Source organism: Phascolarctos cinereus, unplaced genomic scaffold (assembly GCF_003287225.1).
Source record: "Phascolarctos cinereus isolate Bilbo 61053 unplaced genomic scaffold, phaCin_HiC Scaffold_9;HRSCAF=440, whole genome shotgun sequence".
NCBI lineage: Eukaryota > Metazoa > Chordata > Mammalia > Diprotodontia > Phascolarctidae > Phascolarctos > Phascolarctos cinereus.
The window spans coordinates 251847997-251860560 of NW_027556402.1; the positions used below are offsets into that span (position 1 = coordinate 251847997).

The 12564-nt window shown below is 39.6% G+C and overlaps 1 protein-coding gene across 1 annotated transcript in view; it reads left to right on the forward strand.

Moving 5' to 3' along the window:
• Nucleotides 1-6739: 6739 nt before the first annotated feature.
• LOC110200737 (vomeronasal type-2 receptor 26-like) overlaps nucleotides 6740-12564 on the forward strand; it is a 70488-nt gene continuing 64663 nt past the window's right edge. The window contains 1 exon segment of the mRNA XM_020976151.2: nucleotides 6740-6984. Within this exon segment, the coding sequence (XP_020831810.1) occupies nucleotides 6740-6984 (245 nt within the window).

Consider the following 12564-nt stretch of genomic DNA (forward strand, 5'->3'; position numbering starts at 1 on the left):
TCCCTCTCCACATCCCACCATGAATATCTTTTCCCTGGCCCTTTCCCCCTTTTTCTGTATAAAAGTATCATTCTCACTACCATTAAAGTCAGATTCTTAGAATCTCACCCACATAATCAGCGTTATAATAAAACCTTGCCACTCTGAAAGAAGGCTTGAGTAGTCGAATTCTTTTGAGGCAGACCTGCCCTATCCTCTTACATTTTAGGGTTCCTAGAACCCTTAGACTGCATCAAGTGTGGAGGGAGGGAGAAAATTTGGAACTGAGAATGAAAGAAAATTTAATAATATAATAATTAAAAAAGAAAGGTTTAGTGACTTATCCAGAGTTTGTCTGAAGTGGGATGAGAACCTAAGTCTTCTGGCTCTGACTACTCTATACACTATACCATCTCTACTGAAAAAATGAAAATGTATTTTATCATATGTTACATAAGATAAAAATGTGTCAATGCAATTTTTAAAAATAAATGAGAAATGTTCTGGATTAGTGTTAAATTTATTTTAAAATGCTTTTGGCAGACTGGTGCTTCAAATAAAAAATAAGGGATTTCTGCTTTTCATTGACAATGGATTAACAGTGAAGGTAAGATAAGTCCGCTAATATATTAGCAAGAAGAAAGAGAAAGAGAGGGTTGTCAGACAGGAAGAATTGAGACTGGGGGAAGAAAAAAGGATCTCCACCAATTGAAGGGAGAGGGTCTCAATGAAGAACACTCATGAGGTAAATGTCTGGCTGGAGATCTAAAGATTGATTTAATCCAGAAGGAATACAAGAAGCCTCCAGGGATACAACTGCTTCAGGAAAAGGGAAATAAGAGCTCCTGGGGTGGGGGGAATGGCATCCAGAACTGTGGGAGGACCTAAACCCTGAGAGGAGTCTAGCAATCACATGGCAAATGAGAATAACCAAGGGGTACAATTAGCACAATCTGGGACACAGTGATTTTTATCATGGAGGCAATGCTTCGAAGCTCATCAGTTCCCTCATGAATTGATATTTCCAAAAGTGAAACACCACAGGAAGAAAAAGAGAGAGGGGGGGGAGGGAGAGAGAGGCAGAGAGAGAGAGGCAGAGAGAGAGAGAGAGAGAGAGGAGAGAGAGAGAGAGAGAGAGAGAGAGAAGAGAGAGATTGGGCAAGGGAACTCACATTGGACATTTTAGAAGCTGTAACTACAAGGAATATGAAAACATTAAAGAAGGAATAATAAAGTATAAAGGTCATAAATCATAAAATAAAAATCAAGAATAGACAGAAAGGAAAAAATTAATAAAGGGGGCTGTGATGGGAAGTACAGAAATCTTTCTTAGAAAAAAGCCTGGGGTACAGGGAGGAATACTAATTGATTTTTTAAAGTTGGAGGGGACAAATAGAGAGGATTTTTAACTAACTGAGAGGGGGAGAAAGGGAAAGAACTAGACAAGTAAAGAAAAGAAAGAAAGAAAAATAAATAATGTAAGTAAAACCACAAAACTAGGGAAGCCATTTGGAAATGGGAAAGGAAGGGCAATGAGGAAAGTGAGACTGCAGTAATGAGGGTTGCATCAAAGTAGATTAAGTAAAACTAGTGGGGAGTAGCAGGGGGAGTACCGATTGAAAAGAGAAAAGAGAACCAAAAAAAATCCTTTAAGAAATACACCAAAGCAATGCAGATGTAACTCATAATTTTAAATGAGAATGCATTGAACCATCAATAAAATGAAGGAGAATAGCAGAACAGATAAGAAAACAACCCTCCATGATGTTTCTCCATTTTTAATATCTGGGAGGAAAACCATTGTCAAATATCAAAGGTGTTATATCCAAGATAAAAAAAAAATAAGAGAACTATATGAAGGCAACTAGGTGGTCCAGTGCATAGGGCACTGGGCTTGGCAGCAGTAAGACTCATGATACTGAGTTCACATTCAGCCTCAGACATTTACTAAATTGTGTGATCTTAGACCAGTCACTTAAACTCTGTTTGCCGGTTTCCTCCTCTTTTGTGGAAATGGAATGGCTAACGACTTTACTAACCACCTTAATTTGCTTGAGCTCCTTTCATATCCAGAGAGGTCAGACTGACCTGGGAATCAGAATTAGCCAATCAGGAGGCAAACTGAACATCTCCTAAGCTTGAAATAACAGAAAGCACTTTGTACACTTTTAAGAGCTAACCAATGCTGGCTCTTATTGTCCCCCCTCCAGAGGTGCTTTGCAATGGTCCCTTGCTGAACCTGGAACTCCTGGTTCACACCAGACCTAAAGGACAGAATTAGCACAAGCATCATAGTCCCAGGGCCTGGGAGACTTTTCACTCTGACCCTCTTACTCCTTCCAAGTACCCTGGAGTGCTTTGTGACTTCTATGAAACAACCCCTTCCATGGAATATCAAACCCCCAGTACCTGATTGGGCCAGGACGCGGCCCAATCTCTTCCTCCTCTCACCATTCTTATTCTAAGTGGCAGCAGGTTGCCATAGAAATCACAAGGGCATCAGAAGCAGGAGCCCTCCGGTCAAATTGGAGCTTCAGTATTTAATAGCTTAGTGACCATGGGAAAATCATTTCAAGTTTAGGCTGCCATACTGCTTGGTGACTGTCCTCCAAGTCTCTGTGTTCATTCCCAACTTGGCTCCTATGGGCAATCAATTGACAAGTATTTATTTTATTTTATTTTATTTATTTTTAAATTTTCAATTATTTTGAATTATCCACAGTCACTTTGGAAAAACACAACTTCTGGGAGCCAAGATGTAGGAGTAAAAAGTAAGTTGCTTTCACTCTCCCCTATGAACCTCTGAAAGCCTAGAAAATATTGCCCAAGGAAAAACCATAGAACAGCTGATACTGGAAGAAAGATAGGGTGCAGCAGTCCAGTAGCCCAGGCAGCTTAAGGGATTGACATGAAAGGCCCCTCTTGCCCTGAGGGAAGGGGAGCCATACTGAACAGGAAGAGTCCCAGCAAGCTAGCAGAAAGCCCAACCTCAGCATACCAGGGGGAGATCCTAAAACCCAGGTGGTGGAGCAGGCAAACAGCAGTGAGGGTGATGGAACCGATGGAAACCAGCTCAGAAAACCAGCTCAGAAAACCACCGGGTGCCTTGGTATTCTACAGCAGTCTCCCAATACCTCACCAAAAATCTGTGAAGTGCTCCAAGGGGCCCCAGGTGGATAAATATCTTGCAACATCCATCTGAAAGAGGCTGAAGAAAGTGAAAGTAAAGGAAAAGCAGGCAACCTCCAAGGGGACTGCTCTCACCCCTACCCCTAGAGCTGCAATGTTGCTGATTTCCAGCCCAACACCAGGTAAGCTGCCAGAACCCTACAGCCTCCAACTGCCAGCATCAGAGGCCCCCGTACATAAAGCCAGTGATCAGGCCCTAGTCTCCCAACACAAGAAGCTTGGATAAGTGCCCTTTACTCCCCAGCAGGAGAGCTCAATATCTTTAAAGGCCAGAAAATGAGAGACATATAAAGGTAAACAGGACAAAAAGATACAACATGTTGTTAATAAGGGCAAATTGTTTACATACCTACAAAGAAAGATGACACTTGTAACTCTTGAGAACTGTGTTGTTATTACACCATGTTAAAGCGGTATGCATAAAGGGGGTGGATATAAGTTGACTTTGATGTAATGATTAAAAAAAAATCTAAGCAAGTGGGTTAAATGGATCCAATAAGTGTATTTAATCTGATCTAAGAAAATGTACTGAGAGAAAAAGGAAAGGAGGAGGCAGACAAGGATAAATTACATCTTTTTCTACTTATAATTACATGTAATTACATTACAGGAAAAGACACAAAAACCTATTACAGCACAGGGAAAGAAGGGAGAGACATGAGCATTGTTTGAATCTTATTCTCATCAGATTTTGCTCAAGAAGGGAATAACATAATCACTTAGGTATAGAAATCTAACCTGCCTTATAGGCAGAAGGAGGGAAAAGGGGAAAGAAAAGGGAGGGGGGATAGAAGGGAGGGAAGAAGCAGTAAGGGTAAATGGGAAGAAAAGGGAAGGGTCTAATAGAAGGGAGGTGATGGTCGAAAGTAAAACACTGGGGAAAAGTAGAAAGGAGAAAGAAAAGCATAAGGGGGGGAAGGATGGAGAGAAAGACAAAGATAGTAATCATAAATGGAATGGGAATGGGATGAACTCTCTCATAAAATGGAAGCAGATAGCAGAATGGATTAAAAATCATAATCCTACAATATGTTGTTTGCAAGAAACACGTATGAAAAAGAGCAACACACAGTGTAAAAGTAAAAGGCTGGAGCAGAATATATTTTGCTTCAGCTGAGGTAAAAAAAAAAAAGCAGGGGTAGCAGTCCTGATCTCAGGCAAAGCAAAAACAAAAATAGATATTATTAAAAGAGATAAGGAAGGAAACTACATCCTGCTAAAAGGCCATCTTAGACAACAAAGTAACATCATTACTAAACATATATGTAACAAATGGTATAACATCCAAATTCTTAGAGGAGAAGTTCAGAGAGTTACAGGAAGAAATAGAAAATAATACTATGCTAGTGGGGGACCTCAACCTCCACCTCTCTGAACTAGATAAATCTAACCACAAAATAAACAAGAAAGAAGTTAAGGAGGTGAATAGAATATTAGAAAAGCTAGATATGATAGACCTCTGGGGAAAAAAAATGAACAGGGATAGAAAGGAATATACTTTTTTTTTTCTTCTCAGAGGTACATGGCAGATACACAAAAACTGACCATGTACTAGGGCATAAAAACATCACAGTCCAATGCAGAAAGGCAGAAATATTAAATGCATTCTTTTCAAATCATGATGTAATAAAAATTATATGTAATAAAGAGCCATGGAAAGATAGACTAAAAAGTAATTGGAAACTAAATAATCTAATCCTAAAAAATGATTGGATCAAACAACAAATCATAGAAACAATCAATAACTTCATTCAAGAGAATGACGATAATGAGACAACACACAAAACTTATGGGAATCAGTGAAAGCAGATCTTAGGGGAAGCTTTATATCTCTAAATGCTTACATAAATAAAATAGAAAAAGAGGAGATCAATGAATTGGGCATACAACTAAAAAAAAAACTAGAAAAAGAACAAATTAAAAATCCTGAATTAAACACCAAATTAGAAATATTGAAAACCAAAGGAAAAATTAAGAAAATTGAAATTAAGAAAATTATTGAACTAGTAAATAAAACTAAGAGCTGGTTTTATGAAAAAAAAATAGATAAACCTTTGGTTAATTTAATTTAAAAAAGAAAGAAGAAAACCAAATTACCAGTATCAAGAATAAAAAGAGTGAATCTACCACCAAAGAAAGGGAAAATAGACTTCTGCTTCTGGGAGCCAAGATGGTGGAGTAAAAAGGTAGTAGCTCTCAGCCTCCCCTATCCACCTCTGAAAGCCCAGAAAATATCATTCCAGAAAAAACCCTGGAACAGCGGAACCAGAAGAAAGATGGGGAGCAGCAGTGCAGTAGCCCAGGTAAGCTGCCAGAACCCTACAGCCTCCAACTGCCAACCGGGAGGAGATCCTGAAGACCGGTGGTGATCTTGAAACCCAGGTGGTGATTTTGAAGCCCAGGTGGTAGAGCAGGCAAACACCAACACCTGGATCTCGGAGTGCCTCAGTGAAGGCAGAGGAACCTGTGGAAACCAGCTCAGAAAACCACCAGGAGCCTCGGCATTCTGCAGCAAAGGAGTCTCCCAGTGCCTCAGCAAAACTAAGGGAGGCTGCACTGCAAGGGGCCCCAGGCAAATAAATGTCCACAGCACCCAGCTAAAAGGAGCTTAAGAAAGCTAAAGGAAAGGAAAAGCAGGCAACCTAGAATTGCCCAAAAGTTCTGGCCTTGCTGGAATAAACTAATTACTCAGAAACTCTGTCTCTCCAGCTCTTCATTCATCTCACTTTCTACAATCCTTCTCAATTGGCTGTGGGAGGTAATTGCCCTACTGAGCTCATGGTTTCCACTAGTGAGATAACAGGCAGCCTTATGAGGAATGTGATTTATCAACCTAAAAACATTGTTGAGAATTCTATTTTTTATTATGATTATTCATTCATTCAGCAGTGGTTTAGGGTGTGCTTCCAAAGCACTGTGGTTAATATTATCAAGGCAAGACAAATATAAAATTCATCTCATTCTGGAAAATTGTGGGCCTGGGCCTCATCACTATCATTCACAATTTCTGCCCTTGTCAGGTCACACTGTCCTCTGACTGGTAATTTTGAGTCACTGAAGAGATTTGGCTTGGGGAGAATGGAAGCAGTATTCTGGAAGGCCCAAGAAACCTAGCTTGAGAGAGATCAGAGAACATATTTTTTATGCTTAAGTTTTTTAAGTTTCCAAGATGAAGGAAGCAGGTGCAGAGTTTCTGGGCAGGTCAGTCCCAAGAGACCCTCACTCTCAGACTCTGGTCTGCATGTTTGTTTAACTTGAACTCAAGAGGCATGAAACTGGTCCTCCTTTCCTAATTCATCCACAGGGAACACAAAGAATAATGTCCAGGAGGCAAAACTGCCCCATAAACATGCCCTGCTCTTACTAGTTTTTGCCTTTGTCTTAAACACAGGCCTACTGTATGTCTCACATTCTGTATTTCCAAGGGAGAAGGACTGTTCAAAGTTTGAATATCCATTAGGAAAGAAAAATCTTTAGCAACAGAGAATGTGCCTATAGTTGCATGAACAATGATCCCTAGTCATCTTACAGTGCCTACTCCCTGGCTCTTTAGAGATCTGGGATATTGACCATGGGCTTGGGGAAACTGGGACTCTTGTTCTCAAGGTTGTTTGTGATCCTGCTTTTGCAGTTTTCTCGTTTTGAGTACCGCATGCAGAAGAGTCCTTGTCACATAGAAAGAGCTTACAGTCCCACCTATAGAAAAGAAGGGGACTTAGTCATAGGGGGCTTCTTCTCCTTGTATCTAAAGTTTGTGCAACTAAATGACAAGGCTTTCTTCCAAAGTCCTCACCTCTGGACTGCTCCAGGCCAATAGTAAGTGGTTATTTTTATTTTTCTGATTGATGAAATAGTCATCCATATTTCTGACTGAGTGGTTTGTTGTTTTTTGGTTGTGTTTTCTTTACCCTCACAGCATTTTTAAAGCAAATACCTGGGTTGGACAATGTTTAGAAGCCTGGTCCTCAGGATGCTGATAAATTAAAGGTTTCATTAGTGTTCAGTGCACCAAGCAGAGAAATAGGGACTATCCATACACACCCTCTACAGCATTTTAAACAGTCAGAAATTCATCTGACAGATGAAAAATCTCACCCACCACAAGGATGAGAGAGACACATCAGGGAGGAAATACACTCAAAGTTGGGGTTCAGGTGGCAAAATTCACTTTCCTAAGAATGGACTGGTTGACAACCGGTTATTGGTACCAAATATGGGAGCAAATATTCCCTATTGGACCCATATGTGAGGAGGAAGCTCTGAAGGTCACTTATGACTGCTAGGCTTGGGTAGAGGGAGTTTCTGCATCTTTATGCCACAAACTGGAGGAAGGATTTAGCGTTAACTATCTCAGGCACCAGAAAAGAGAATGAATTCAAAATACTCAGGTCAGTTCACAGTTTCATCCAATCCTAAACATCAAACTTCATTTGCCTGACAGAGAGTTACCAGGGTAAAAGCAAAATGCTTATCTTTGCTTATAAACTTTGATGGGCTTCAGGACCACATGATCTAAGTGACTCTATATTGGAGTTCTATCAGCATAAGTATAAAATTAAAATATATCTAAAACATTGAATAATATAAAGTTTACAATGACCATGAGTGTCATAATGATCAGACAATTGATAAGTTTCTTTAATTGCACTGAGTTTTCAATCCTATGTCTATGTAATATAAACTATAGGGCAATTTCTCTCAAAGATGCAAGCAGAACACCATGTACAGTCCACGAGCCACAGAATTAATGAATTAAAAATGACCCTGGCATCAAGAATTACTTTATCTCCTATCATTGCAACATTGCCTATATTTGAGATAATGATTTGTGCAAATAATTCCTCCACTGAGTAATGAGACTGTTCCTTTTGAATGTTTAGAGTCTGGGATTCAATACAATCCTTTCAATAGTCATTATTATTCCAAATACTTTTGCTTCACTTTCTTTCCTTTCCTTTCCTACTATTTCTTAAATATGGTTTTGAAATTTTAGAGGGGTATGTAGCGATTGGACCTGGACTGGAGTGGGGCTTAGGAGGGCATTACAATGAGGTCAATGATAGTGGCAGTGGACTCTCTTTTAGGATAACTCCTAAATGAGGTGTGTGAAGGGCACACTATTTCTAGTTCCTTCTGTGTGTCTCATGTACCCAGTAGGTGGAGTTTTGCTAAGACCTGGGCATTGGAAATCTCTGATAACTATTTCCCTTACTCTCATTTAATTCTTTTCCATTTTGCATGCCAGTTTATTCTTCCCTCAAAGTTTTCCTTCTCAGTCCTTCCTCTAATAAATACTCTGGGTTATTTCCTTCTTTTCTGCCAGAATTTCTTCATCTTGTCTTTATTTTGATCATACATCTACTCTGTGAATGGAGAAGATACTGCAGCAATCACATGAGGAAAGTTTACCTTAAAAATATTAATTGTTGTGATTTTCCTTTTTCAAAAGCCAAAAAAAAGTTTGTTACTGGTCAATTTTCTGTATATACTGGGAAAAACCCAAGTCACTGACTCAAGGATTATGGACTTGGTGAAGGACAAGAGCGGAGTTTAGCAAATTTACAGATGACACAAGTGTGGGAGGGTTTGATAAAATATGGCGAAATTCAGGACACCACACAAGCTTAGAAGGCTCAAACATGGCACTGAGCCCAGTCAAGAGAATCTTAATAATGAAAAGTGCACTCTTCATTCCGCCTTCAAAATCAAGAACATAAGAATACCAGTCCTGAGGTGTGGTTACTATCACAAAAATAGTTTGAGGATTGTAGTGGACTATGAAGGGATAAAATCGTCATTTTTCTGGTGCTCGATTCATTAACAATTGTTTGATACCTGGGTCATCCCTTTTCGCTGGCCATTAGAGACCTAAACATCTGCTCTCGTTACTTGCTCGTTGTGAGTTCTAAAGCTGACTGGTGCTCTTCACACACAGAGGCAGACTGAGAATGACAGAGAGAGAAAGAAAAGGAAAGACAGAGAGAGAGAGAGGGACAGAGAAAAAGACAGACTGACAGAAGGATAGACAGAGAGACAGGCAGCCTTATATTGAAGGGCCATTCTCCCTTGGCAATAGCTTTGGATATATGGGAAGAGGGATAGAAAAGAACATAGTATCCCTCTAAGTTTGGGAGCCTGAGGGCATTGGAGAACAATCTTACAGTCTACAGTAATAGGGAGAGAGTTTAGGGGCAAAAAGACAATGTTTCTATATTGGATATACTGAATTTAAGATGTCCACTAGACATGTAATTCAAGATATCTGATAAGCAGTTGGTGATATGTGATGTGAGTTTGGGCCAGGATAGGAAAATCTGAGAACCATCAGCATAAAGGAGCTGATAAGATAACCAAGTGAAGAGTGGATTCGAGATGGATCCCTGAGGGACACTTACAGTCAGTGTGATCTGAAGAGGATCCAGCAAAGGAGACTGAGAAGGAGCAATAAGAAAAGGAGGAGCAGAACAGGAGAAAATTGTTCTCTAAAACCTAGAGAGAAGAGAGTACCAAGGAGTGATCAACAGTGTCAAAGGATGCAGAGATGACAAGGAGAATGAGGAAGAGAAGTTACATAAATGCTCAAGAATGGCACTCACAATGAGCAGAAACTGAAATGATTAACAAGTGATTTCAATCAGCCTACAAGCATTTATGAGGCCTCTGCTAGAGTTCAGGCATTCACAAGTAGGTTTAGAGACAAAAATTAAAAAAAAATACCTGTTTTCAAAGAGGTTACATTCTAGTCAGCAGAAAAAATACGTCCACATAGTAAGCACTACATTAAGTTAGAGAGAAAGGTGATAAAATATTGTTTCTGGGAAGGCACTAACAGCTCACGGAGAGCAAAAAAGGCGTCATGTCAAATGACTTGAAATTGAAATGAAAAGTAGTCTGTTCTCATGCAGCATGAGTAAGTCAATAAACAGTTATCAAAAAGGTCTAGGCACTATTCTGACAACAGGAAATATGAAAAAGGAGTGGGGGGAACAGTCGGTTCAATCAGGGAACACACTGTCCTCTAGATGAGCTGTTCTATAATGGTTCAACTTTGTTGGTTTTGAACGAAGTAAAAATCTCCCCGACTAAGGATCGCTACTAGTTCATCTTTTATGTTTGAATAGAACTCTGAAGACTTCAGATGGAAGAAAGATTTCTCATTTCTTCATCTCAGAAAATTTCCAGGGAAAGGGCTCTGTTCCTCTTCATTTACAAATTGATTCGTGTATTTTCCCTAAAAGGATGAACCTCTAGTCCCTTCCTTTAGCAGTCTAGGCAAACATGAATCATCCAAATCTGTGTTTAGAGTGGTCTTCCAATTTGGGCTGAGGACTGGCTTCTTTCCTGAATCTGGGCCTGATTTGCCAAATATATGATGTATTTCTTCAGATCAGCAATACTTTATATTTTGAATTTAAGTTATTTCTAAGAAATAATTTTTATCAAGTGAATATAAATAGCATTTTTTACTGTTTTGGCCAGAAACTCTGAGAGTCTTCCCCTCCTAGATCTATTTATTTTTTCTAGGTAAAGAGACCGTTTTCTGCCTCATTTCTTACTTAGCCTTAATCACTGAATGGGTATTTCCTTATCAAACTGAGACCTTATCTTAAAAAAGGCCAAGGTTCCCCACTGCATCTCTAGTGGTCTTGATCTATATCTCTCCACTGGACCCAGATGGCTCTGGAAAAGAAAATGAAGCTGGTAACTACACCATCCTCCCTCACTTAAATCCGATTCACTTGCATGCCATGGCAACATCTCCCTGATGTCATGGTCCTCTTCAATAAGGAAGGACAAACAACAACAACAGTGCAGTGGTACCCACTGAGCATGCAGATATATTTGCTACAAGTGCAATTCCTGACCTCAAAAGGCTTATGTCCTATAATGGGGGGATAACATATCAAAGAAGGCTTCAATGTGGGGATGTGGCATAAAATGTAAGTACTTGTGTGGGGAATGGTGAAGAAGAATTCCAGAAAGTTAGATTGTAAGAGGCTCTAGGAGGAACTGAGCAATTAATCAGTGGAAGTGATTACAGAGCAAGACTGACCTTCCAGGATGAGAAGGCTCTTTAGTTATAGTGGGAAGTCCCTTGTGTAGGTAGGTCCACAGGGTATCAAGCTGGCAGGATAAAGAAGACAGATCTTATAAGTTCACTAGTGTTCTTCCCAACATGCCAGGACTGGCTGAGAGGGAAATATTGGTTCCTGGTATGAAACACTTCCTAGGAAGTTCTGAATCATCAAGGCCTAAAGTTCTTCCAAAGTTTATTAGTTTGAAATGTTGGCAGGCAGAGAAAGTCTCCTCGTGCTTGATGGGCCTGGTCCTATTGGCCATTCCCCTTCACTCTCCATGAAACTCAGACATGCAATGAAACCACTTCTCAGAACACAGACGCGGAACGAAATCACTTCTTGAAATTGTTGTGCTCTAATATGAGAACAAGAAGCATGTCTTGAACTTAGTTCTCAATCCTTCACATACCTAAACATATTGTGCTTCTTTCTTTGGATTTTCTTCCCTTTCTTTAGCATTTGTCAATAAGTATCTAGACGTAGAATACAATAATTTTTGAACTTTTAAGTACTGGAAGGTTGAATGTTTCATCATTGTTCCCTTTGCCACCTTGAGTTTGTAGCACAGACAATAGTGGTAACCAAACGACGTCATGGACCTAATCCAATTTTAGTTTGACCTGTTAACCAAGAAGATACCTACTTCCAAGAGTTAGCTGATCTAAGTAAAGGAATTGTCAGTCCAAAAGTGTTTCATATCCAAAAATATTCTTTTTCTCATCTCTTTAGAAGATTTTCTCACCTTAAAGTTGCCTTTTTTATCCTGAAATTTCCTACAACCCTTAGAGTTCTCTTGGCCATTTGAGTGTTCCTGACAGACCCTCACTTTGAGAAAGGTCTCCAGGTCTTCCGAATCTCTGGATTTCCACATTATGTCCAACACTCAAAAGGACCTTCTCCATTCTCCTCTCCTCATTTTTAGGGGGTTGTCTTCCTCCATTATATGATAAGCTACTTAAAGGCATTGATTCTATTTTTCTGTTTCTTGTACTTGTGTCCCAAGCTCTTGGCACATTAGCAGGCACAAAATGAGCATTTAACAAATATCTCTTGACTTTTTTAACAAATGTACAGATTAAAATCTGGTTGTTTGAAGGAGAAATTGTAGTTCTTTATGTGAGTCCCATTTCTTATGCTCTCATACAACAAGATGGCTTAATGCTACACACACCAAAAAAAAAAATGTTACAGTTGCCTTTATGTAGTGTGATATTGTGGGGAAAGGGCTGTTCATACACTGCTTGACTTCTAATAATCCAACACTTGGAACTCTGGGAATGGACAGGGTGATTTATTCATTCTTCCAAAGGAAGGACTG